Source organism: Paralichthys olivaceus, chromosome 23 (genome assembly GCF_024713975.1).
Source record: "Paralichthys olivaceus isolate ysfri-2021 chromosome 23, ASM2471397v2, whole genome shotgun sequence".
Classification (NCBI taxonomy): Eukaryota; Metazoa; Chordata; class Actinopteri; order Pleuronectiformes; family Paralichthyidae; genus Paralichthys; species Paralichthys olivaceus.
This window is the reverse complement of record NC_091115.1, coordinates 9,215,069-9,243,048: the sequence shown is the minus strand read 5'-3', so window position 1 is coordinate 9,243,048 and position 27,980 is coordinate 9,215,069. Positions and strand designations below refer to the sequence as shown.

Below are 27,980 nucleotides of genomic sequence, written 5' to 3'. Positions count from 1 at the left end.
ATCATTAAGTATAGAAAGATCTTTTTATCCACGATTTTAAAATGATGCACCACATAATCCCATAAACTATACCACATTAAAAAACACCTTTGCAATATGGGTATAACAGTATATGAAAGAATGTCAAAACATTTTTTTGAATCTTTGGAGAAGAAAATTATTTATTACAAGCATCTTTACAGCACAAAGCATTCAGGTGGTTATGTCTGAGCGAGGGTAGCTAACACTTGGTCTGAGTATGAAACAATGTGGGTGTTACTGCCATTCTCTTTATATTTTACACACCAACAGTGAGCATCGTGGAATATATGTTTAAAATAGACATTGTTACCAAGTAACATGGCACTTTACTGTGAAAAACACAGCTCATCATGTGGCACCTTCTTTGTTGTTTCTCCTAAAATATTATCGAGGTCTCTTCGTTTACCATAACAACTGCTATTTTTTGAATAAATCATTCACTTCAAAAGAAACAATTCTTAAAACACGGATATAAAAATAGCAGTATTAAAATCTTAACTTAGTATATACATCATCAGTTTGTACTATTATGCATTAAATAATTATTTGGTTAGTCTCTATTTTCTACTTTTATCAGCCTCTGTGTACAACAGTGTTGCCATTTTAATGCACACAAAGATATCGCTGCAAAACTTACATGAACGTTTTTAAAACAACTTAATGGCAATTGCTGAAATGAAAGAAAAATGTCTCCACTCCATAATTTCTGTCGGTTAAAGAAAGGCTTCCAAATGTCCATGCATCTTATTAGTGCTACAATTTAAATACACCACGTATCTAGGCCAAAATCGCACATACACAAATATTTTATAACTGTTTGTTGCACATAATTGGTCTTTTATTTGCTCAACAGTTACAGTTAAAAATGTCTTCTTTCAGTAGAGTATGACCTAAAATGATATGTCTCTTGACATGTCCTTATATCGGCACATAATACAGTTTGTGCTCATGTGTTGTTTGTAACTGCCTTTCTAAAACCTTGACCTGTGTAAACCATCTGAAAATCTGATATTACTTTGTACAGTGCAGGTCACAAAGTGATGAACTGAACTGTTAAGAGATGATACAATTTTTAGAGCGGTGGCTCTTCCTGCGACCAGTCTGTGAGCCATGAATCTGGGAGGAGAGGGCTGTAACCCTTGTGGGGAAGTCCTCAGCGTAGTAACGCCCAACCGGTCGAGGCTGAGGGATTGGTTGACCCAGGAAAAAGCCCTCCTCCTCGGAGTCTGATGATGAAGAAGAGCAAGTAGAGCACCAGTCTTCCTCATCTCTGTGGAGACCCATGAAATGTTCGACCCGTGGGTCTCCTTGCGTTGCGCCCTGAAGCATATAGTCAGATCGAGTTTGGGAGTAGGCCAGGGGCAGCCTGTGTGAGGGGTGCGGTAAGAGCATAGCACCACATGGAGGGTTTAGCAGACCCTGCTGCGGGGGCTCGTACGGCCTCTGCGCTTTGTCCAAGGGAACCATGTGAAGGGCGTTGTCCGAGCGGGCTTTGCGACTCCTGTGGTGTCTGCCTTGCCGGTGGCGGTGTTGCCTGCTGTGCCCATAGTGGCTTGTAGAGTGGCTTCTCTCTCGGCCCATCTCCTCTGGGCAGTACACCCTCCGCTGTGGCTTCTCACTCATGGGATGCTTTCTAATACTGACATCAAACCCGTCATTGTATCCATTGTCCACGGTGTCTTCTGAGAACTTAACCATTTGAGGAGGCCTGGATTGGGACTTGCTTCTCCTCAGAGCTGGGGCATGGACAAAGGAGGCAGGGAGACCTTCAGAATGTGGGGACAGTGCGAGAAGTCCTCCTGGTGCACCTCCCCTCATTGCCAGTGCTACCTCCTCCTGGTCTCCCTTCTCCATGATAAGGTTCAGTGAGTTGTTACTATGGTGATGAGATGAGTTAAAGGTTCCCATGTTGCTCATCTTCTCGCAGTCATCTGCCACCGAGGGATCCTGCATGGCAAGGGTGTAGACTACAGGTCTATCTCTGCCATCGCCGTCCACGGATGCACCTAAAAAAGTGATCAGGACAGGCACATTTTGAAATCATGTTTAAAATATAATAAAAGTACATTATGACTGAATTCATCAAACAGTATCCGCCTTACCAGTGATGTTTGAGAGTGCCAGGGAGTCCATAGAGTCTCCAACACCCTGCTCAACCTTCCTCAGCTCGTCAGCAATGCACTCAAGGGAGTCTTCATACCACTGCCTTGTGTCTGGCCAGCAGGCCTGTCTTCCTGTGCCAGATTGGTCCTGATCCAATTCCAATTCTTGGATTTTTCTGGCACTGGCAGGACCCGGATGACTCCCATAGGCAGAGTCTCCCAACCCATCCTGGGACTGGGCCCAGTACATTTCAGGCAGGTGTTTCTTGCTTATCAGACCAGGACTAATAAGGCTGTTGGCTCGGGATTGACTGGAAGTCTGGCTTTGGGTGGGACTGACAGGGGTGGGAGAGGAGGCAGCAACCCCCATTGATGTAGAATCAGGCTTTAACCATGGATCAGAGACACTTATGTGCCCATTTCTGTCGCAGCTGGGGGTGGGAGATTTTACGGGTGGCTGCTGAAGTTGGTGTAACATCCCCCGGTCACCAAACTTGAGCAGCAGTTGAGTCATGTAGTCTTCATGCTGCGCCCACTCCTCTGGGTCCTCCTCGCCACAAGCATCCTGCTCCTCCCGCTCCCTCCAGAACCTCTCCTCTAGGCTGAGATGGGCCAGCTTACGACCCATGATGTCAGCGTCGCCATCAGCATGTCCATCACCCTCACCATTCCCAATCTTATACTCAAACGTTGGGATGGTCGCAGGGGGATTAAACAGCTGTGACTGTCTCCACTGCTCAGCAGGTCTGCTGCTCTTCCCCATACGGACGCTGCGCCGTGATTCACGTGAGCGGGCTGACTGGAAGGCAGAATCTGAAGAGTCAGAGGCATGAATATCTTCTCCCTGGCTACAGGCCTTTGAGCAATAGATGCGACCTTGCTTTGGAAGGAAGGGACAGCCAAGCAAGGATGTTTTGCACTGTGCACAACAGAAGCACTGGTCTGTGGCATGCCAATGTACACCTTCATAGGTCATCTGGGCGTGATCGACACCTAAAGGATCAGTAGATGAAGATATAAGCATTATAGCAGTAGCAATAGCATTAGCAAAGATCTTTCTTGACTTTCACAAATATAACTTACCAATGTTTTCACCACAGGCCTCGCAGTACTCTGCATACAGGGACTCAAAGCAGCCACAGCAATAGGGCCGGCCATCTTTCATGATGTAGCGCTGACCACCGAGCATGATCTCGCACTCGAAACAGGCAAAGTGTTTCATGTGCCAGTGGCGACCCTCCGCTTCAGTGCACTCGTCTGAAAAGATGATCTGAGGGGAAACACACACTGTTAAGTATGTTGAGCTCTTTGTCAATGCCATGGTTCACTGTCAAACACAAAAGGATTGTGGGTACTGCTGCAATTATTGCCACCTACCTCGTCACAAGAAGAACATCTTGGTTTGAGAAGTTCAGCGTGGTGTCTTCCACAGAGAACTTTGCCGTTTTGGTGGAAATATATCAGATCCACCAGCAGCTCTTGACACGTGGCACACACAAAGCACGCTGGGTGCCAGCAGGGGCTCGGCCCTGCTCTGGAGGCAAAAATTGCCATCTCCCCTCCATTGATGCCTCCGCTGCACTAATGATCCAACACAAACAACAGATGATCCATAACATTAATGCTTCAGGCATCTTGTTGCACAAGTTGCAGTGGCCTAAAATGAACAGTGGGGATTCCAGATTCCAGATTGGCAGAGCACATTCATCACAATGTGTATAACCTTGCGTATGTTATTATTTATAAAGCTGGGTTAGGGTTACCTTGAGTGTCAGCAGATAATCTATACTACCTTGAGACAAACACACATGGGAGTGACTTTTTAAAATAGAGGTGACTCAGTTGATGCCAGTGACACATGAGGATTGCAACATAAACAAAAGAGAGATTATGGTGATAAGTATTCAAACTCGACCACGTATCTGCTCATGTTTCATCTGCACTGATGCTATAACAATGAAGGCCGAACAACAGGTGATCGTACTGTAAGCTCCAGGAACACGATCCATTCCAAACACATTAGTGAACCCCACAGTGATGAAACACAGCAACAGTTGATAACAAAGGCACAATGCAATTTTAATTTTTTTAAGGCAACGTCAGTCAAACAGATGTGTTACAAATGGTCTCTGGTCTGGGGCTGTTTCACTGTGGTGTAAAAGTGAAGTATTCATTGGGTGTTGCTGAGGAACTGGTGGGCATTTTTGTCCACTGAGAATAATCCAAAGCAGAATACACTGGCCTTGGACTTGAGTCCTGAGATCGTATGACTCCACAGAGACTATCTGATCAAAATGCATCTGAACGTGCAATCATGAGTCTTTATATAACCCTGTACAGCTATGGGATAGCATGCCCAGCTGTTAAGCATTATTACCAGGTTGGACAGAGTGGGGCCTTGGGGACATGGGGGGTGTTGCGTGTCCCTGGGATTTACAGCAGCAGGAAACTAGAGCCTGACAAAGTGAGTGAGAATGTATGTAAATATGTGCGTACGCCCTTGTATCCGTGATGTATCTTTTTGATGACCTGAGCATGTGCGTAATGTTTGCACGAGTGAACATACCTCTGAGTGTGTGTTGTAGAGTGTGTGTGTGTGTGTGTGTGTGTGTGTGGTGTCGTCGTGGCTGACCCGCTACTCTTGCTGGATTCCTGGCGGGGGATGTGGTTTTCTCGCTGGCCACGGTTGAATTTGCCGGAATCCACATAACACTACTATTTATTTTTGTTGAATCGAAAGGATGTTTTTCAAAATAAAGATCAAGGGGAGTTTGAATGGCACTGCATGCTTTGTTTGAAACAACATCACTAAATTAAAGATAGGAAACAGGGTTCAGATTTTAGAATTTTTCCGATGGTGTGTTTTGTAAACTGCTATGACTTATAGCAGGATGTCAAAATGGAGGCCAGGTGTCCAAAGATCTCCAAAATCCCAGAAATAAATGGCATGCATCTCAAAAACAAGTTCCCCTGTCCACAGAAACCTCCCAACTCTCTTCCAGCTACATCCACTGGGCTGAGCTGTCTGCAATCATACCAGCAGATGAGGATTTATCTGCCACATACTGTGACTTGTTTGGAAAAAAACAGGATTTTAGAACGCTACGCAAGAATCACTTATTAACCTGTTCGTTTCTTTTTTTCACTGTCACGCTGAGCTATTAATTGGTGGCAGGAAATTGGCCGAATTCCTCAAGAGGAACAGGGTTCTCTACACGGCTTGAGCATGAGCCTCCCCAATTTCCCCCACTTCCTCTCTCGCCCTAATGAGGACGTTTATGTCTGTGATTAAAACCGTTGCATTGGCCAATCAGGGTTGCGCCTCAGGCTTCCTCGCGTTGGGATGAGGCGGTGGGTGTTAGCTGCTTTGTGATATAAATAACTTCAGACCCACCGGTTGCTTACTTTATGGCTACATGAGTGCTACATGACGCAAGTGGTCTTCGTGTGTGTGTGTGTGTGAGTGTGTGTGCGCTCCCGGCTATCCATGTGTGGGACTTACATTTTCACAGCGGGTGTGTTGCAGAGCTCGAGGCAGGATCTTGGGTGTTCCTCTCCCCAGTGCCTCCCTCTTCCTCTGGGCACTGAACATGTGGAGCTCCCTTTTCTCCTCCTCTGACAGAGTATGACAATAACGCACCTGGTAAAAGAAAGGGGTTGACAAAAAGAAAAGAAAGAGGTCAATTTACAGATAAAAGGGGGACCAGTCAATACAGGACTTAAAATCGTGCAATCATTACTGCTGGTGGTTTTAGCTTTCATGTTTTGCATGCAACATCGGGGAAGTGTATCACGCATGTATGGCTGCAGAAGGGGTTTCATTAAAGCTAATTTTGCTCGAGGCTGCGTTGGAAAGGATGCCACAACCCCTTCATCTGTGTTTGGTGATGACTGCCTCAGATTAAAGACAGAGACTGTCCTCGCAACCAGCTCAGTTGTTCTCTAAACAACAGCAAATGATGACACAGACACAGACACACACATTATCCCTCCTAACCACTGTTATGCAAGGAATCCTGCAGCAGTTTGCTTCCTCAACCACCAGGCCTGCCGACAAACATCATAAAAACAGTGTGTGTGTTTGTATCTCTGTGTGCCCATTGTGTGTCTTCCGAGACCCCGCCCCCCGTCCTCTCCTCTGGTGATAACCCCTCCACCGTATCTCCTAATGTAAACTCTATTAACACAGATGTGAAGGGAGCAGTGCTGGTTTAAACACCATAAAGCCATTATACAGAAGAGGCAGGCATGTGCTTTACTGTCACAGGAGTTTTTTTTCTTTCTGTTTTTTGTCAAATGGTTGAGAGAATGCAGCCATTGTTTTAGTTTTACTAGAAAAGGCTGGTGAGATTGTCCAGGCTTTACTCAGCTGCTGGCTTTAGCTTAGTTGGGGCTAATTATTGTTAAAAATAAATTCTTGCCATTATGATGCGACGCTGATCCCAAAACTATACTTTCAAATACTTGTTCATTTAACACTCATTTATTTAATGCACTAACAACTTTAAGTATAGTGTGCAATATTTACTATGACTACAGGAACATTTTGGTTTAATACCAGAGACATTTTGAAAGAAACAAACCCCCTAAGGAATCCTGAATAAAGTTTTTTCACATCTGGATTTTTTATCCACCGATCCCTGTCTGACTCTTCCCTGCAGACCCCCTTCTCACAACACCCTGTCACCGCTTCGACCTCATTATCTCTACCTCATTGTCATGCGGCGGCAGCTGGTAGAGGAGCTGTCGAATCCTGTGCTTCTCTCCGGGGCTGTTGACGTACGGCACCCTGTCCTCCGGCAGACAGGAAAAATACATTTGGACCTGCAGATGGAGAAAAGTACGAATGAACTTCGGTAGACAGTGAAATGAATGCTAAAGAGGACGTCTCTTATGGTACAGAAAAGGAAGAAACAAGTATTTGTCCCAACTCTCATGATAGTTTAATATGACTGTAGAATTAGATTTTCTTATGTCGTATGTTCAGTTAGACCTAAGTCACCAAAATTAGCAGGTATGCGCAGGATTTATAAGCAGGAAACACAACAAAACAATGCACCTTGGTGACCTGTGACAATGATACAAACAGAACGATTTAAGATTACTTAAACGCTGTTCTGGAAAAGGTGCATTGGAACCCAGAAATGATGAATACTTGTCATTTGACCCCGGTTGCATCCATTCCCATTACAGACAAAAGCCAGATATTGGCAGGTGTTAGTGGGTTTTTTGACGGGTGGAAAAAGGGCTTAAGTGAGACATGTTGTGACCAACAGTGTTGTCAGTAAAGCTGGAGGAGGGGGAAAGACCAAAGAGAAGAGGAGAGTCTGTCCTCATGTGACACTGTGGGCCAAACATATCAATCTCCATTCAGTCACAGGCGCCTGAGTGTGAAATCTCTGCACACACAAGAGACAGGCACGAGTCTGGAAATGTCAATATTTGCCAAGGCTGATTTCCCCTGACAGCGGAAACAGAAACATGGAAGAAATAAATGTTTTGTCATGTGTATCTAATTTTTTTTTAAAGCGGGGAAAGTATGCCCAACAGTCGATGTTGGAGGAAGCTGTCTCTCATGTTTCCTTTTGATGTTTTAACTAACTTAACTTTTAAATAACTTAAACAACAGAATGTCTGCAGACTTAAAATACCGTATTTTATATGTATAATTCCTATTTATAGAGAAACATTTAAGGTCCTGACCTGCTCAGGCCGGAGGCCCGGTGGCACCCATGCATACTCCTCCAGCGCACACCCGGAGTCGTCATCAGAGGTGGAGCTCCTCTGGAAGCCCACAGATATCTTCCCCATCTTTCCACCAGCACGGGCCTCCATATCCAGGCCTCGAGGAGGAGGACGCTCCCCTCTCTCACTGCGCTCCAGATTCATCACACGCGAACGCTGTAAATATAAAAGACAGAGAATTTTAGGAATCACGGTCACAGAGCCCAACTTTTTGATCTCTGCATTTCTCCACAACATAATTGTTTTTGTCCCAGCAAAGTCTTTGAGTTTGAAGGAACGTGAAAAAAGGGAAGAAAAAGACAAGCTTGTCCCACCGCTCCCGTCCTTTCACAACTCCAACCTACTGAGTCACATTCAAGAATAACTAGTATGATTTTCCATCCCATGTATGGCTCTGTGTTATACTTTCCTTGTTTATCCATTATCATGCTTGATAAAGAGCCCAAAAACAGTGTTTGTCCATCTTCAAAGGGGATGTCACACAAACTCGGATGATATATACTGGAAAACCATACAAGGCATTTTCCAGCATGATGCACATAATAGAGGCGGCCAGGCTGTGGCAGACTTGAATGTACTGATCGTGTGTTTTATGAATCACATTTCTATTAAGATCCTATTATTTAAAGTAGGCTACAAATGAGTCATATGAAAGAAGGCACATCAAGTATATTTAGGCAGAAAGTCTAAATTGCATTCATCCTCTCAGACCAGAGCCTGTCATCAGCATTTCAAACTTTTACAAGCTGATAACAGTTGAACTGTTACATGAACAGGGATTAACTTGTCTGGTTGCGGAGCGTCTCTCCCGCCTTCAGCAGTAGCCCTCTTATCTCAGCGGCCATGTTCTCCTGAGCCCCCTTGGCCTGATAACGGCGCTCTGGCCCCAAGGTGTTGAAAAAGCAGCTTGTATTTTGCCTCCGGGTCTTTTGACGTGTTAATTTGCACCAGAATGGAATTTGTTTGGGTGAAAACAGTCAGGAACTTCACACATGGGTCATTTCAAACTGTGTAGGTTTGAAAAGCAGAACTATCAGGAACATTAAGGTCTTAATTACGTCTATTGACTCATCATTATGTCTTTGAATCGAGAGCGGTCAGTTAAGTTCATTTAAAACATGTTGCCTGTTCCAGGTGATAATCAGTTATTTAGGGTCTGTGTGAAAATGACAGAAGTGGGGAGGGGGGCTGAAATGTATGTTTCAGCAGTTATTAATAGGTTATTAATAATTGGTTTAAACCCTCCCCCGAAATGTCTTATGTCAACCCTGATTTTTGGGTCATTTTTACATTATAACACAACTGGATGACTATTTATTCTAGTTCTAGTTCTTTATTCTAGTAAAGAATTCCTGGATCCTCCCACTGATCTGGCTCAGAATCAAAATTTGATGTGTTCTCTCGTGACCCACAATGCATCATTCGCTCCAGTTTCATGGTTAAAAAAAAGCTCCCAATGAAAAAAGGAAGTCCACGGTTTGTGTACAGAAGCACTTTGACACTTCTTTAAGTCATAAATTGGCGTCATAGTTTACTGTACTTTGTGCTCGTCATTCTTTTTCCTCTCTGAAAAAAACTGATGATGTATCTAAACCCTGAAGTCGTGGTTTTCTTGAGGGTCAAAGGTCAGCTGCAACTGAACTCGCAACCTAAACGCTGCGGGAGTGAAACCCCATCCTCCCAGATATGTCAACTCCTGTCTGCTCTGCTCGCCCTCCGGGCTTCTCACACCTCGCCACATAGTCAAACCGCAGTAACAAGAAAGGGGAAAATATTAGCATTCGGATTAGCATACAGTTGAATGGAGCCCAGGGCTTCACAACACTGAATCTCACAGATTAGAAATGCTGTTAAAAGTCAAACACCAAAGCTCTTATCATGGGACAAAAGGGTATTTGACTGTTGCTTTGTTCTTCCATGACTAATCTATCAGGTTTTATGGTGGGACAGATAATGTTATCACTCTGAGGCTTTTCTTTACCTGTTCTGCTTTATCTCACCTAACCTAGTTCAGACCAGTAAGTGGTGCAATTAATTGATTTTTCTATTTTATTTAATGTTTTATTCTTTCTGTATATTGGTGGCTGGCTATGAACATCACGGTGCATTACCACCATCTACTGTGGGTTCTTCTTTTTCTTCTCTCATCAATTTTGTATTTATTATTTTGTTTCCCCTTCTTCTTCGTTCGGTTTATTAGTGAGTGGCAACCAACGTCAAGGTGCATTACTGCCATCTACTGCTTCTCTCTCCTTTTTCATTCCATAAAAGTGTTTGTTTATAAGACATTCCTGTGCAGCTTGGCATAGGAGTAGGCAGCCATTTATGTTTCCTTTGGTTTACAGCTAAATTTACACATGACATATGTTAATGGACATGTGGGCTGGTGCCAGGGTTCCAATATGTGACATCTGAAGCATTGGGCCACACAGCTTCATCAAAAGCATGAATATAATTACCCACATCACCTTTTACAAGATGGCAAGAACCAGACTGGTTGTAATAACATGGTGATAATTCCTTGTCCATTTCAACATGTTTGAAACTTTGAATCGGGCTGAGTTACTGAAATAACTCCTTATTTTCCATTATCAATTAATCTGGCAATTATTTCCTTCAATCAACTAATATAATATGTATTGTAAAGACCAACAATCCAAAACCACCATGATATTCAGGTTACTCGTGCAGATGGTAAAATAAAGGCAGCAAATCCTCCCTTTAGAGAAGCTAAAATGACCACACACCATTAGTCAATATATTAATTGAGTAATCAAGTCAGGTGGTGTCATGCATTTGAGGATTTCTGTCCACCACCCTTCCGTCCGCCCTTCCCTCACATCTCCTGCCTCTCATCCCACAAGTAATGGGGAAGTGGTGACTACAGATTCCTGAGCCAACACACACAGCAACTCACATTTCACCATGTCACCTCCTGGCAATAACACAAAGGCGTTCTTTGTGGAAAAACAAAAACAAAATGTCCACCCATTCCTGCTCTGAACTTAACACACGGCGGAGATGTGACAGGTTGAGGCCGGAGGGGTTAAAAAGAGCTTTTTTGGGGGGGAAACAGGCGTTTAACCGTCTGTGTCCTTCCCTGTTTTACTGACACTTTCTAAGCGGCTCTCTGTCACAGAGGGATTAGTCAAGCACATATTATATTCAAGTGAATACAACCTCAGGCAAACTAAAGGAATACTTCCTAATTTAAAGACTGTGCTCAAGTGTATCATATTCTCTGTATAGGCAGATATTTATTAAAACTGGTGCATTGGTTTCAGCTTTACCAGATGTTGCAGATATGGAGATACTGAGAGCTTATCAGAACTAATAATGGTTAAAATGTCTATTTTTCTTCAACATTGTGGGATTTACTTTAGAAAAACCTTTAAATTGTGGAGTTCAAAGGCCGAGGTCATTGCTCTTTGACTAGTTGAGTGTTATTTTAAGGCCAAATGGGTGTCAGGGACTGCACGGGGGGGATTTAACACAGCTGGCATGGGACCACCTGCACACACACACAGTCACTTCACTGCTGTCCATGCACAAAAACACAAGATGGAAGACATACACCCATGCATGTTGCACTAATAGAGCAATATACACACAAACAGGATCAACTCTCATCTAAGCTCAAGCCTCTTCAGCTGTTTCAATAAATTCAACCAAGACAATCTCCCACATTGCACTTCATAACCAGCTCACACAAGTATTTTCCATAGTCGAGCCACAAACATTCAACAAAACCCTTTCTGCATTTATACGTTTCCAGAAGTATACACATCTGTGTCCCTCTTACCTCAAGGTAAAGCATCTCTGTTTCCACCTCTATAGAAAGCTCTCATTCACTAGCACAATGTCCTGGTCCCGCGGAGCTTACATGTCTGCAGCATCAAGCTCTAATCAGATCCAGGTCCTGCTCAGTCTGGACAGATCCACACCCCCCTAATGTCTCAGGCTTTTTGAAAGTCAGTTGTGGTGAAGGGGGGGGTTTGGTCTCTCTCAACAACTCATTTAGCCGTCCAAAACTTTTAAGTTCCAAAGAGCAAGGAGGGAGGGCGGCGAGGTGACGTCTCTATCTGGAGTGTCTCTGATCCCTGTGAGTGTGTGGGAGAGTGAGTGGATGAGTGTGTGTGCAGCTCTTGGGGCAGCCAAGCTGTCGGCCCCTCCCTCATTCCTCCCCCTCCAGAGCAAATCGCCCTGCACTTCAGTCATACACACACAGTGTTAACACCCCCCCTCCGTCTCTATCTCACCCCTTCCTCCACCAGATTGACACCTAGCCCCTCTACCACCACACCCTCCGCCCCCCAACTTGGCTGCAGGACCCCTGAAAGCCAGATGACATGTCCACTCGCCTCTCACGCTCTTTTCTCTTTGTTTTTCTTTCATTACATCTCTCTTTCTTCCTCCAGATTTTCTTGTACTACAAGCCAGACCACTGTTTCTACCACGACACTTTCAATTCACTTTGCTTTCTACCTGCAGGAAAAAAGAGAAGAAGAGTTGGCATTCCACTTTTTTAGGCAGCGTTAAAAAGAAAGAGGCAGTTTTATTCTGGTCAGCTCCACTATGCTCTTTATCTGCCTCCAAGACAAACTTCTATTTATAAAACAAGTGACAGCACACTCCAACACATTCTCTCTGTCGTTAAATGGATCCTGGGGTCATCCGGTCTCATGCAGCTCATGTCATTTTGCGACTGATGTCGAAATAAATTTGTATTGGCTGCAAATTCGATCATCTAAAATGTTTTTAGCCTGGCAGCACACAAATGAGGTTGTGCACACAATTGAGCAGAGTAAGGTTGTATCTTGATGAAACATCATTTTATAAAATGATGACCAGAGGTATGTCTAACCTGATATGGATGATATAGCTGCTTTCAAACATTCACCTGAATCTTCTGGATTCTTCTGTTGTTATTAACCCATCTGACAGAGGCAATGTCCCGCTGCATTCTTCATGTGCAAGAGACAAACCCCTGACGATGTACGGTCCCAATTTTCCAGGCATTTTTCTTTAAATGTTTGGTGGTTTCATGTTTTCTCTTCAGCTTTAAAAACAACCCTTTCCAAAACCAATCAGAGAATGTTGGAATGCATCATTCACCATAGTACCAAAAACTGACATTTCCGTGGCCTTTCCTGGTTCAACAGTGAGCCTGGTGAGTGTGATCGAAATGCAGTCAACAATATATTTTGCAGCAACAACAAAATTTTCTGGATAGAGTTCATGTGTGAAAACTGCTGCATCCCCACTTTAGTTAAGTTATCTTTTTATTCTTCATGTTTCTTGCCTCGTCTCGTTTTATTTTGAAACTCACATATTGTTTCAGGTTTTTTCACTTCCTGATCCTCCTGATTATTATGTGTCACACCTGTGTCTTGTTGTCTCTGCTCCTTTTTCTGCTGTTTCCTCTCAGAGTCTCAGTTCGACTCAACGCCTGAGGAGTTCAGAGCTCCTGCACTTTGTTAGTTATGCTTCCTACATATATGACCCCACAGTGTTGTTGTCGTCAGTCTGTCTTTTGTTGGCACCTTTGCTTTCTCTTGCACTGACTCTCATGTAGCAAACATTTAAGATTGTTTGTTGAGTCTGAACGAGCTTCAATAAAGCCTCTGCCAGTGTGATACACAGACACTTGGCACTTGAAGGCAGCAAAAAGAAGCTTTACTCAACCCTGACATGTTATCACCCTTTAAGTTAATGTCCCTAACTCCAAGTCCCTCGATTAGATACAGAGTGACATCATTAATATGCAATATTTGATTCCTCAGTTTTTTTTCTCTGGAAACAGTAGCTTGCTGAACATTTCTGAAGATGCAACAAAGCGCTGTAAAGTTGAGCTAAGGGACTGCATGGGGCTGATGATCTATTATTTGCATATGAGCATTCATGTGATCCATTGTTAAAACAAAAATACTGATGAGTGCAGAATTAAGTCTTTGTTTTTCCGACATATCAAAACTTACGAAAATGGATCCACAGTGTTGGAAGCACGAGATAATTTAAAAGCAGCTAATGATTTATCTTTCCTAAACTGAACTCCTTGTGTCTCGCTGGGTGTTTTTCTGGTTAAATATTGACCGTGCTTCCTCCTGAGTCAACCTCATCCATCTCAGGAAATTTCTCAGGCAGGAGACATGTTTTCTCACTGATTCCGACATCCAACACCCCCCACCCCTTCCTATTTTGGGAGATCTGAATGAGCATGCGGGGGGGCAGGTCATTGTCATGCGTTTTTTGTGAGCACTTCACATCAGGAAACTCATGACAATGCAGCAAGACTAAAAATCAGAAGTTTTGAGACATATCCCCTATGTTAAAAAAAGCTGACACCTGAATTTTTTATTACAAAATGTAAAAAAAAAACTATACAATAAAAACCAGTGAATAGACATAAAAACTACAAATTCACTGGGTATTAGAGGAAGTCTGATGTGATTGATTCGGAGAAGTTGCACATCATCCGTCACTATGAAAAGGCTGAAAAGCAGCAATGGCTTCATTTAAAAGGGTCTAAAATGACAAATGAGTTTGCTCAATTGTCCGGCAGACAAAGACGCCCTCTCCCCTGACAACCCCACAAAGTGACTTGCAGCGAGGGGCAACGGGGCTGCTTGTCACACGCCAAATTACCTGTTACGAATGAGACACGACTCAGTCGGCTAACTAGCACAGAGAAGAGGAGTGAGATGGAGTGAAAGATTCCCAGTGTGCAGATAGATGAGATAGTCTTATGTGCTTTGCCAACGCTGCCTTCCTTTCCTGGCAAGCCGACGCATATTTGAAATTGAGAGAGACAGGATTGGCAGTCCAGTCGGTGGGTAAACCTTTCAGAAAAGCACTCAAGTTTTCCAGGGGTCTTGGCGCCGCTCTGCAAAAGCCACTTTGCGTTTCACCCCTCCGAAAGATGTGCATTGAGTTTCCTGAGATATTTATCTCGATATACATTTCAAAAGCTCTGGAGATCCTATTTTAAGAGGACGGATTTCAAGCGACAGACAAGAACTTAATTCAAATAACAATGAGTGGGTGAGGAATGCTCTTGTGTGAATAGAGGACATGTCCGAGGATGAGTGGCTTTACCCACAGACAATAGGCAGATATCGGCCCTTCAGACCGGGCCTGGGCCTGTGGCCAAAGACCAACAGCTTGTTGGAAAACACAAGAGAACGGCTGACCTCGCTGTCTCTTCTGCTTCCTCTCAGAAATAAAAGGGAGAGGGTGCGCACGGAGCAAATTCTTTTGGGGTTTTGTTATTAGGTGTCAGTTAGTATTTATTAAAGCAAAAGAACATAATGATGCCAGACCTTCCTGCCACAAAACCATAAAAAAAACAATCATATGGATTTCTGTATGACATCAAGCTGTGATGTGGTTAGCCTGCAGCTTCCTCATTTCACAATAAAAGCAACTGCTTCAATGGATGTTGGCTATAATGCGGCAAAAACATGATATATCAGACCCCTGACAAGCTATCAGACGTGCTGAATGAATGATATTGTGGTCTCATTCACATGTCTGAGGCTGATGAGCAGGAACTAACTAATGGCAGGTTTATGCAGTGACCTTTAATCCCCTCGTCCTTACAAACACATGATGCGCACAAATGCACAGTTTCATTAACGGCTAGAATTGTGATAAATATGTCATTTTTCAAAAAGTAATCCAGAAAGGAATCTATCCCTACACTCAGTAAAGTCAGATGTTATTTGGACTGAAACCTTAAGGTCACAAGTTTTTTCCATGGAAGCAAAAAGTGTTGGACTGAGATCTAGTAGCCTTTACGAAACACACATGCACTTGGCACAAGTCCTCACTTCTTCTGGCTGCACAATTCCTTTATCTTTTGGAACAGAACTCAACTGGTATTTGGGGCTTTTCTTCACCTTCATTGTGCTGAGGAAACATGCTCTTATCCACCAGTGACGTGCTTCATTTTCATTTCTTGAAGTCATTCACACCTGACATGACGACTGACACTGTTTCATCCCCAGGAGGCAAGAAGGGGGTTTAACTGATTCTTTAGAATGCAAATATCAGGGAGAGACGTCCTTCTGGTTGTTTAAAATGGAAATCAACAAGGACACTGACATGTCTAAACTTGTTGCAGGACAGTTTGTCATAAAAAGCCAAACTCAAACAGAAGACAATTCCTTGTGTGGGAGTAACATTAAGTCTAAATTAATGATGAGATATGTAATATTGTGAATATAACTATCCTAACCAACATAGGCTTTGTGAGCAGGTCCTGGGTGTGGAGATTATTGTTGCAACACCTAATGACAAGTGGCTGCATTTGAAAGTCACAAAAGCTGTCAGAAGCATACCTCACCAATTCTGCCACCGAGAAGGTGTCAGGGAACGGGTTTTAAAGCAAGATATCTTTCTGCTCACTGACTGAAAAGAATGATTGCGACGAGAATAATCCTGAAAAAAGTTCTGAACACGAGTAGAAGAACCAAAGCTGACGAGCTCACACAAAGAAATCATCCATGGGAAATTTCAAACTCTTAAAGTGAAACTTCTAGACTTTCCTCTGTAACTACATACAGTATGATTTAAGATTATTTTAGATTTTTAGCATGGCCTAGTTCATAGGAACTGGTGAAGTAGCCTTGATAAATAAAGACATGTCACGACTTGTCTTTAATCAGCTACGTTCCACTAACACAGGACAAACTGACTCACACACAGTTGCTTCACAAAAAGTCCTCAGATCCACATCTCAATTCACATCCATTATGATTCCACCATTCAGCCCCTTTCACGCTGACAGACGCCTCTCAGCAGCTTTTCACACCAGGAAATGGATCTTTAGCCATCGCTAACAAGGCCCACCAGTTCGACCGGCTGCTGCATATCAGATCCATGGAGGTCCTGTTCTGTGGCCTCACCAGCTCAGTGTTAATATTCCCTGACACTCCCAAGTGGAGTGTGATTTAAGTTTCTGGTCATAAAACCCTCGGCTGAGATTTGCTAACCACCGCTGGGTGTTAGCTGCACACCTCTGGGACAATAGGACCGACAATAAAAGTGCTATAAAATTCAGGAAATTGTCAGGTAACCGGGGATGGGAGTTTTAGTAGCGGTTGGTTCTACTTCCACCATTTTCAAGTATCATAAAGAGTGGGTAGTGAATTTTTAATTACGACTTTTGAGGACAGAAATCTAGTCCGTGACTTTGGTCCAGACTTTAGGACGCCTTTTCACCTATAGCACCACAAGCAGGTCAAATGTTTAATATCTCAACATCTACTAGACAGGGCTGTCGATTTGTCCAAAAGACATCATCTTAAATTGTAATTTGATCGCATGTATGTGCATGTTTACATTTTTTATTCTAAGTATGTTTGCACACTGGTAGCTGTTTCTGCTAAAACAAACCCTAACAGAGCTGCTAGGTTGACTATAGACCCGTAATCTTGTTTATTTATTTTATTAGCAGAGAGAAGTGCTCTCCTTGACGAGGAGGGAAACTTTTGCACATGGAGCTCGTATTTGTAGTTGCTGTCTGTGCTCGCTGGACTTTCATCTTCTACTCATTCTCTTCCAGGTTAATAGCTGCTTCACTGCTGCTACTGTTAAACTGTACATATGTATCTGTCAATCTTTATTACGCTTCTTTTCTTGACTGTATCCCAGCACATGTAGTCAATTATTCTGACATTTAGGAGGATTTTATTTAAATCCCTTCACTGCTCAAAGGCTGATTAGAGTCTGTTGAGTAATTATGCTGTTTCAGGACTAAATGGGGTTGTCAAGAACATCATAGATCCTTCCCTCCTACTTTCTAGAGGTTAAGTTCCTCATTATTATCATGATTATTTTTCATGATTTGGTCGACCCCGCTTTGGCTGCTTACATGTCATTACCTGAATCTGACTTCATACGAGGCCTCAATGTCCCCGTAGGCTGTAATGCTTTGCCAAGCCAAAGTATCTGCTTGCATACAAACTGTTTCATTAAACTATTGAGTGGTTACACAGCTTCTGTGGACAGCCATCTGATAGAAGAGGAAATGTTGAAATATCATTCTGCATTTCAAAATAATGGTAACTAAGATTATTTTATTTATTGGAAAAAACAAACTCCTTAGATCCTTTTCATGATTATCCCTTCCTGTTAGGACCAAATAAAATTATTCTTTTTATTTTGTTAGAATATGCAATGCTCATATGTTGGAGAATCATTTCTTAGCTCCACCAGGAAGATACAATTTTCAGTCTTGTACATTTGATTGTTGAACAAGGTTATGCAAGAGCTAATAAATAAATTTCCTCAAACCTTGATGTCTTGAAGGGAAATCAGTGAAGAAAGAACCCATTAAATGTTGATGCAGCTCTGGACAAAGGGGAAGATCCAGTGAGGGTTTGTTTTGACATTTTCAAAACAAACATTTTCACAAATTTTCCATTGAATCATGATTTAAAAAATCTGACATTTTTAGGGGACTGATTTATGAGTTTCTGCAATTTCATGCTGCTTGGTTGAATTTTACGGGACAGTTGGGCCTTGGCAGAAGTTTTCGCTCGACTGAGTGCCAATTCTAGTTTTATTTATTATTAATGTAACAGATGACATGTCAAGTCTCACATTCTCCTTCAGACCAGACTTTCTCCAGAATGTTGGCGTTAATAAACAACACAACACCTTGTGGGCAGCATCTACTGTGCACACTGTTCTTCCTGCTGTTTTAGATTTCTGTCCAGCACATACAGGCCGTAGATGTGCAAATGTATTCATGATTTTTATTTTTAGTCATGTTTTGCCAGGCGACGTAGGTGAGCCTCCAGTGTCTTTGCTTTCAATGATGAGTGAACTGACAGTCTCAACTCTCAACAGTGTGTCAGTGCTTTGCAGCTGCAGGAATTTGCATGAGATAAGACTATACCTTCTCACACTCTTACCACTTCACCAAAGAAGTGGAATATAAGTGAGAAACACTGCTATAAAACTGTAATAGCTATTAGGGAACAATAGAAACCCTTTGTCGTGTGTGTTTGTGTGTGTGTGTGTGTGTGTGCGTGTGTGTGTGTGTGTGTGTGTGTGTGAGAGAGAAGTCTTGTGCGTCCCATCCAACATTAATTTGATATTGTTAAGTGATGCATTCCTTCTTTAATAAAAGCCAGAGGTCACTGTAACCACCGCTGTGAAAGCTGTGTGTGTGTTTGTTTGAAGAGTCGTAATAAGAACCCAGCCTGCTGTGATCACCTTGTCACAGTGTGTGGTTCAAGATGATCCTCTATAGAAGAGAAAGAGGCAGATATTTATGAGTGAAACAGGAAAAATACCAAGAACCAGACGGTCTTGTTATTGTTGAAGAAAAGGAATGCATCATTGCAGTTTTTGCTTCACTTGAATAGTAATATAAACACAAGGGTCATGATTGGGAAACTGCTGTGATTCCAATAAAGTATGATAACTGAAATTAAAGATGAAAAGTGAAATGTCATAGTTGCTTGTTAAAGGAAAAGTCACTCATACTTATTGTGAGGCCACGCGTGTTCCCAAAAGATGAGAAACCAGTTTCTCTTGTTCTTGTTAAGCAGCACTGAAGCTGCTCCCATTCAAAATTAACATGTTTTTTATTTCTTGCAGCATTGTCAATGACCCTCTAATAATCTATGTGTCCATGTTGCTGTTTTATTGTGTGCCACAAATTTCAGGCCAAGAGAAACAGAAGGGTTGTGTCAGTCTAACTACATTTGAGCATCTCTTATGAAAAAACCAGTGCATGCAAACAAATTGGAAAAAAAGCCAAATATGACGACATAATGAGGCAAGATGAGCAGGAAGGTTGCATCACAATATACATGGGAAATTGTGTGTGTGTTTGTGTGTGTGTGAATCCCCCCATGAATTTTGTATAGGAGATAAATGTAGGCCAGGGATTGGGGTTGTATACACAGAGGCTTAATGACAGGATCCTGGAGGGATGGCACATCAGTCAAGCGGAACAGACAAGACAAGCACACACACACACACCTGCTGTGTATTACACAACCAGAACCCTCACTTTCCATCACTTTCCCATAATCTAGCACTGAAAACACAAGAGCTGGGAACAGAGCATCAGACCACGTTTGCAGCCTTGGGCACTTGTCACACTCGGGCTGCGGGTTGGCCTACATGGGCCGGCACAGTTCATAGGAGGGTGTGTGTGTGTGTGTATGTGTGTGTGTGAAACCATATTGTTAGTTCCACAGCACATTCCCAAGGCGCTTTTTATTTGTTTGGCTTCATATGGGTTACTGAGCCAGCGATTGAGAGAGATTTCGAGTAAAGAGAGATAAGAAAACAGCTGAGTGATATCAGCTGAGCTCAGCATGGCCGCAGAAGCATTTTGGTGGTGGGTTTGGATGCCACAAGGGCGCCAGATATCGAGGCTATGTGTCATATGAAAGCCGCTTTGAGTTCAGTCCTTAAATAAACTCCCTATCACAGGGAAAGTGGACTGACTGGCCATTTTTGCGGGGTGTTTGTCCTCCTCCTCTCCCACAGACCTGTGGTTGAATTTGGCCACGCAGCCACTGTTGGCATTCCACACTGACCCTCGAGTAGCGGGCCTGAGGTTCACGGGTAAACAGACAAACTGTTTGGTATGCTGGGCTGCCTGAGAGGCCCGTCTTACCCTCTTGCTGTCCTACTCCCGTCCCTCACCTTTGTTTTCAGCCGTATCCTCAGTTGGCCTCTCTGTTAATTCAGACCTACCTGACAGTGCTGACTAAAACCTTCTGGGTTTACTATCAGTCCTGCTCGGCGACAAGCTCAGCTCTCTAAACACACACCGAACGCTAATCTGCAACAGATGGGAGACGGACCCGGGGAGGAAGTAGTATAAAAAAGGATATACGGCGTATTTATACCCTTCTGAACCAAACGATAGGGTTTCAGAGAAGTTCCAAGCAAAGCTGGAGGAGGGTTGTAATGATGTGCATGGCGGCGGCTCTTGAGGGGCTTAACTGGACATATTACTCTGCGATGTAAGCTGGCCGTCCACAACCAGATGTCTGAGCATCCCTGAGGGGGATTCCTGAGAGTTTTCTTCTCTGATGGGAGGGCACTCCCATTCACACACTCCTAAAAGACGTATGCGAAGTATTGAATAAACAAAAACATGTGCGATTCCATACAAACACACAAACATACCCCCGCACATGATGGATTTCATGGGTGGCTGGTTAGAGATAATGAACGCTTAAGCCCCCCCGGTTTACTGTCTGGTTTTCGAGGTCATTAGTGTAAACACAAAAGACATTTATTTACTAGCTCATTAATGCAAGTGGCAGTTTAAGCTCACTTTCACAGGCAAGGAAAAAAACAGGAATGGATGGATCTCACAGCACTGAAACCCATACAACAGTCAAATCACTGTTTGTATTGGTTTTGCAAAGATTACTCGGGAAGCCCCGAGCTTTCATCAGCTAATCACTGTGGTGCATATCTGTTACATCCTCCCTCTCATAGAGATGAAGTCGTCCCGGCTGAAGGATACGCTGCTGCCTGATTACTCGCCACAAGTCGGAAGCTTGTTTAAGATTATTAAAAGATGGTTTTACTTTGAAGGAGCATTTACTATCAAGGAACGTCTGTTACGAACATGAACAAAATCAATTTATACCTTGAATAACCACTGACATAGTATTACCTTTTCAAACTGATATTACAAATATGTTAGCCTCCATTTGCCTATTTATAAATCAAACACATAGAACACAACATTCACACAACAGAGTTTTCTGGCCAAATGGGAAATATTAGCTACCTCTGCCCAGGAGGTTATGTGTTCGCCCCTATCCGTTAGTTTGTTTGAGAACAAGGTTGCATAAAAACCACCACATGGATTTCTATGAAACTTGGATGGGACAAGGGCCATGAAAGAACATATTAATTGTTGCATAAGCCACACAAAGACCAGCAAAAAGATGCTAAAACTCACCATGCTCTTTCACATTACATTACATTAGTCATTTCATCTACTGTTACTCTAAAAATATTGATTATTGCAACTTCAATGAGAAATTTCTATCAAGAACACGACTCCTGAGTTCTCAAGCACAAATGAATGTGTAACCTTTAGCGAATTTGGTGAAAATCCTGTAATTTCCCCCACCTCCACTTATACACTGTTTATCATAACAGGCAATTTCCTGACTCCAGTTGGCATCAGATTGGCTGGAGCCATTTCCCCCTCTGAATGGATTAAGAGGCTGGTGTTCCTCTGGGACAACACGCAGATACAGTGACAGATAGGGCATGTCCCTCAGAGACCTCTGCAGAGACAGACGACCACCCAGCAGCCAAGGTTTATTGGAAAGTTTAAATATATGTTCCATTGTAGATGTTTCCTTTTCAAGTGCAACCTATATTTTCACAAAGTTAAAAAAAGAATCTCTGCCTCATCTGCTTCTGTTATAATAAGCAGACTGACAGTGATTAGTCAATGGAAAAACTGAAGACAGATTCATGAGAGCATCCTGTGCCATGTGAGGTGAAACGGCAATAAGACCCTTCATACAACCTGTTCAAAGCTGTAATGTCGTTAGTCTGCCTCGCCGTTGTGTATAAAAACCAGTACAACCAGTGAATAGATGTCGCATTGTTCCAGTTCTACGCCGGCAGCAGAGGTAGTCGACATAAAAGAGAGAGCTTGGCAGATCAGATGCCGACAATTTTGTGTTAGACATCACGCCTCTGATTCTAGAAAGCCGACACACTATCTAAAATCACCAGCATTATTCCAGCTTTGCTGCAGTGTGAACAAGCAAAGCCGACATAATGAGAGGTCTCCTTAACGGCAACAAGAAAGGAGCTGGGCTACGGAGGGAAAGGAAGAGAAAGGAGCAGACTGTCTCTGATTAGAGTTGAGACATTCAGCTCAGGAGTTGGTCTCAGCATCAGGAACACAATGTCCAACACATGAGACCACATGAGACCAATTTAAGACGGGAGGACTGAAGCCAAGTCATGTTTTCCTGAGGCATGCATCAAAAATCCTGATTCCAGACTCGCACATAAAAAAGTTCCCCCTATATATTTTCACTTCGGAGTATTTATGAACAATTGCAGTTTTATCGCTTTTTAAATAAAGCTGTATTTTCCCCCATGATGGCTCAATAACTGCTTTCTGTCAAAATGAGTAAACGTTGCTTACATTTTAAAGGGACATTTTTCAAAATGTTTATATGATGCAAACGGCTGCAAGTTAAACTGTTTTCATGGAACAAGGCTTTGTTTTGATCAAACTCACGATTGCTTGCCATAAAAATGTCAGCTTTTCACTATCAACAGAAAGATTTCTTTTTTTTTGGTACTTATGCAAAGGATGCATTATAATATTCTCTGATCGGTTTAGAAGAAAACACGAGCCCACCAAACTTTAAAAAACATTTTCAGACATGGAAAATGTCCGGAACGTTCAGGCGAGGGGTTGCGCCTGCTAGAGCGGGCAGGAGGCCGGACATGACCGCAGAAATCACGTTTTTGTTTGCAGCACACAGATTCTGGCATCGGCCCTTGTTGCCTAAAGCTATCTTGAATGATGTCATCTTCCCAAGTTGACATCTCTGTCAGCATCCTCCACAAGCATTACACTTATTTTTCATCCTGAAATGTTTGTATTCCTTTTGGGGGGTTGTCAGTGTTAGGAAACGTGATCAACACGCCCACTTGCTCGCAATTTCTTCCTGCTGTATTCTCACTCTGACATTTCTGGACATTTTACTTTGGGGGGGGGCGCCTGGCAGGAAAGGTTGACACTCTCGTTCTGGAAAACGTCCAGACATCAGTGCATGTCTGAAAGCAGCTAAACTGTGAAACACAATCAGGAGAAGTGGATGTAGGAGGTTTTCACATCAATAACCTGAGTGATGTAGAACCGGAGAAAAACCCCAAATCTGTTATGGAGACCTTTTATGTTTTACCCAATCAAAAACAAAACTGAAGGCTATCATTTGTGTTGTGCCTCAGGGTGGTCATTTGACTGGGAGTAATTATGTGGTTGTTCCTGTCTTCCTATACGAGACTGCTGTGTTCTATCTATACTGTTTACCTTTACTTGAGCTTTAAAGCCTTTTAATTATTATCATCTAATAATCGTCGCCTTTAATGTCTCCATAGCTACCGTAGCTGGCGACTGGCAGTGTCTGGGCAGATGTGTGTGTGGCTTTATTCATCATCAAATAGAGCTGTGTGTATGGGTAATTAAGTTGGTGCCAAATGTACTCTCACTTGGAGGCACGAGTCAGGAACTTTCAACAACACCTCGCTCTTCGCATCGGTTAGCAAAGTGCTGCGGGCGACTTGATTTCAGCAGCAAGTTTTGACACAGAAACAGGAGTGCAGCTCCCTCCCAGAGTCCATTACTCAGTGTCTGATAGTCTGCCTAAGCCCTGTATTACTTTTCCTCCCCACAAGCTGACCATAATACCAGGCTTGTGGAGCCAGTGCGGCCTGCAGGCTTCGCTCTGAAACCACTCAATGAGCTCAAGGATCACGATTAGCGTTCGCACATCAAGGATCTGCCGCCCCCCCCCACACACACACATTCACACACTGCACCCTTCACCCCCCTCGGCACAGCGATGGTTTGTGGTTACTGTGAGCCAACACACATTTATAAGCAATATAAGCTTCTCTTTCACCATTTATAGAGCAATATTTCCTTCAAAAATAAATCACACAATCAAAAAAATTCACTTTACCTTGACACGTATTGAAAATAATTACACATAATTAATCTCTTGATTAATTACTCTGTTTATAAAGTTTATTTTGTCTGTAACGTTGTTTTTGATTTCTTCACAATTTGATTTTATACAGTATATGTATATGTGTGTGTATATATGGGGGAAAGAAAAAACAAAGGTCTGCTCCTGTATTTCTGTATACACATTTGCATCCTAACTAAAAAAACTAATGAGTAAGGATAAGTGATCATGCACCTGATAGCCTGTAGAACTGGGTGGTTCCAGTCTAAAACTCAAGAGTATTCCAGCAAGACTTATTGTATTTCGGTTCTTCCAAGAAATGTTCTGTTTTTCATTGTGCACTGATTCTTCTGTTCAGCGACTGGCACTTCACTGTTTGGCCCCTCACACACACACACAACTACAGGGGATGGTTGCTTGGCAAGCAAATGTGTGTGCATGTATTCATGTGTGTGTGAGAGTGTGTTTATGTGTGTGGCCGGGTTTGTTTTCTATGGTTTGGAACGACTCGCACAACCCCACACTCGATTTATTCCAGTATGACAGCACAAACTTGCCTGTGTGTGCACATGCTGCTCTGAGCTGTACAGACATAACACTGTTGACTTGGATGGAGGCCTTTGCTTTCTGTTCTTTACACACACACGTCACATTAATGTTTATGTTTCTTATTATTATATTGAGCTGCCAAATCTTTGCTCCAACTCAAACACAAGATATCTGCAAATACTGCAGCACCCCCACTGATCCAGAATCAGCCAGCAGCAAACAATCCAACATGTATACACCATTAGTTTGTGTTTATAATATTATGAACTGTAAATTTGTGAAAGTGCTCTTAGACATTGTAAATCAGTGGCAGATGTTTGATTTTTCTATGTCAGGGGCCATAAAAGGGCCGCAGTTTATACAGGGGCTAATTATATGTCCAACATCCATGCACACTTTCAGATTCAGTAAGGTTCACATTTAAGTCATTCCTTGTTTGCTCTATAGCTTTGATTCAACGCCACACATCTAAACGTCAAAAATAAATATTCTTAACAAATTGTTGGAATTGTTAGTGACAATTTTAGAGATTAATGAGGGGACTGGCTCACTTCAGGAGTTAATCAGATTTCAGTCAGGGCCAGTGCCCCCTGGCCTCATCCCTAGAGACGCCCCTGCTGTGTATTAATTATTGAGGGGGCCAGAGCCATTAAATCTAGCAAACCAGGATTTAAGCTTTACATTAAAACATGGCAAAATTTACCTTAATACTATTTTGAATCCTGTTAATCTCCTTTTTGGATTTTCAACAACAGTTTGACTGTACTGATCAGATGAGGTGTTTAAGTGGCCAGGCCAGCGGCTCTAAATCTAGAGCACTGTTGGTCCTGGTTTTCCAGGAGAGAGTCCAACAATATCAAAACAATCTCCAGGCTGGATTTCCTCTCTGGCACTCAAACCCTGCTGGAGAATGAGAATCTGGGCTGCACATGAGAAAATGAAGAAGTGTAATCGAAAGATGAAAAAATGTGTCTGTCGGTTTTGAAATCAACCATAAACAAAAAAGAGGGAAAAAAGGAAAGATATGAAGCAAGTCCAGAAATCTGAAAGGTTGTCTCTTCAAGATCTGCATCATCAGCTAAAGCATTTTCACTCTAACATGTTTAAAACAGAAAATCAACCTTCACAACCTGTTTCATATTTCTTCTGCCAGTAAACCTCTGAAAATCCTGAACACGTAGACGTCAAACACACCGATCACTTCAGCTACTGCCTGACTTGACTCTCCCATGTGGTCCAAATGGCTGACCAATTAACAGCAGCTTAACTCCTGAGCCCAAACACCTATAACACACACACACACACACACACACACACACAAACGAATTCATGACCACAAGCAGAGTCAGAAATGCAGACCCACTAAAGAACACACATGTGTGCTCGCACGCAAAGTAACATAAGCACTTGCACTCAGTACCACACACAGACACACAGATACGTACTCATTAACAAAGGCTTAGCATTGCAGCATGTATACCCCCAGCACAGTCTGGCCTCCCACAGAGGTGGAACACACCTCATGTCACCTGATCCTTGGTTGCACTGATCCTGGATCAGCAAAAACTGCCCAGCAGTCTCTGATTGCGCAGCACAGTGTGATTTAAGACATCCTCAGCATAGATATGTTAAGTTTGAGTTACAGTTTAGATTGAATAAAATGTTGTAAACAAAGTTGAAGACTTTATTTTAAATAACTCTCACCTAGGATGCTTTTGAGTATTTGCAAAAACGAAAAACTCATGAGAAGAAACAAACACATCACCAATGCAAAAACATAACAAGATCCCAAAGACTGCAACTCTCACTCACTGCAGCATCTTCACCAACCTCCACAACCGCTAGGTGCCCCCACTGGCTTCAGTACAGATCATACTGCACTGTACAACACGTCATTATGTACAGGGCTCATGATCGGTGCTCAAACATTCTTCTTGGGTCTTTTTTAAACTCGATTCCAAACTACTTGTGCACAAAGAGGCTACTGAAGAAAAACACTTGAAACTATTTGAAAATAAAAATAAGTTACACCTGTATTAAATGTGGATTTAAATCTGCAGTATGATTTGAATATGAGAGAACGCTTTACTTCTGTGTGGCTGAATGGATGTAATGTTTTCTGTGGATCTGGGGCTGTGGTCTGTCAACGCTGATGTGATTCTGAGGAGTTCAAGAGGAGCTCGTAAAAGAGAGAGAGAGGGGGGGGACCACCTGAGTGACAAGCAACAGCTGAGTCCACACATCTGGAGACCAAAATGCAACCCCCCCATTAAGTGCGTCTTTACGCACAGGAGCGCACACACACATTCCCCCGGACGCAGCCACAGATTCCCTTTTTTTCACTCTTCTCCTTCGGGGAAAACGTGTCATCGAGTCTCAACCAACTCTCTTCTTCTTGTTTTCCTGTGTCTGCCCTTCAACTAATGGAGAGACGAACTATTTCCCTCTGCTGACGCACGAGTATTCCAAAAAAGATTAAGGCAAACAAGCCTTTAAGTCTAGTTTCTTTTCTATATCACAAATGTATTTACACACGAACAACTTCGTGCAGTTTAAATGCAAGGTTGCAACATTTCTACAGTAAAAAACAAGAGGAGCAGCCCTGTGCCAAACCCGAGCACTCACCTCTCAGAGGACACAACTTGTTCCAGGAGTCGGATCGAATAATTCCTTTTGTCCAAAAATATAATCACGACTGTAGCTGTGGTGGTGGAGGAAGAGACATCCGGGCAGACAGGCAACCAGCAAACACACCACCTCACTGGACGTACAGGAGAGATTTCAGTGCATGATCGCGGACACACACATGCAGCGATGAGACGCACACCAGGGCTGAGCGCTG

The 27,980-nt window shown here is 42.9% G+C and overlaps 1 protein-coding gene across 2 annotated transcripts; it reads right to left on the bottom strand.

The window, feature by feature from the left end:
- Positions 1-131: 131 nt before the first annotated feature.
- LOC109632799 (prickle-like protein 1) lies at positions 132-27,980 on the bottom strand. Of its 2 annotated transcripts, none has more exons than XM_020092241.2 (8): positions 27,764-27,980; positions 7,827-8,024; positions 6,834-6,947; positions 5,626-5,763; positions 3,501-3,704; positions 3,207-3,393; positions 2,124-3,116; positions 132-2,027 (listed from the first exon to the last, which is right to left on the bottom strand). In XM_020092241.2, the coding sequence occupies exons 2-8, from the start codon at positions 8,010-8,012 to the stop codon at positions 1,075-1,077; spliced, it is 2,775 nt and encodes a 924-aa protein (XP_019947800.2). In that variant the 5' UTR covers positions 8,013-8,024; positions 27,764-27,980; the 3' UTR covers positions 132-1,074. The 2 variants fall into 2 exon arrangements, with proteins under 2 accessions (XP_019947800.2, XP_019947799.2); XM_020092240.2 differs by lacking the exon at positions 27,764-27,980 and adding an exon at positions 11,671-11,826.

Excerpts from the sequence above, each read along its gene's own strand:
- LOC109632799 (XM_020092240.2), bottom strand. Across the intron at positions 3,394-3,500 it reads GATGTTCTTCTTGTGACGAG|ATCATCTTTTCAGACGAGTG; the intron begins GTAGGTGGCAAT and ends GTTTCCCCTCAG. Across the intron at positions 2,028-2,123 it reads GGCACTCTCAAACATCACTG|GTGCATCCGTGGACGGCGAT; the intron begins GTAAGGCGGATA and ends TCACTTTTTTAG.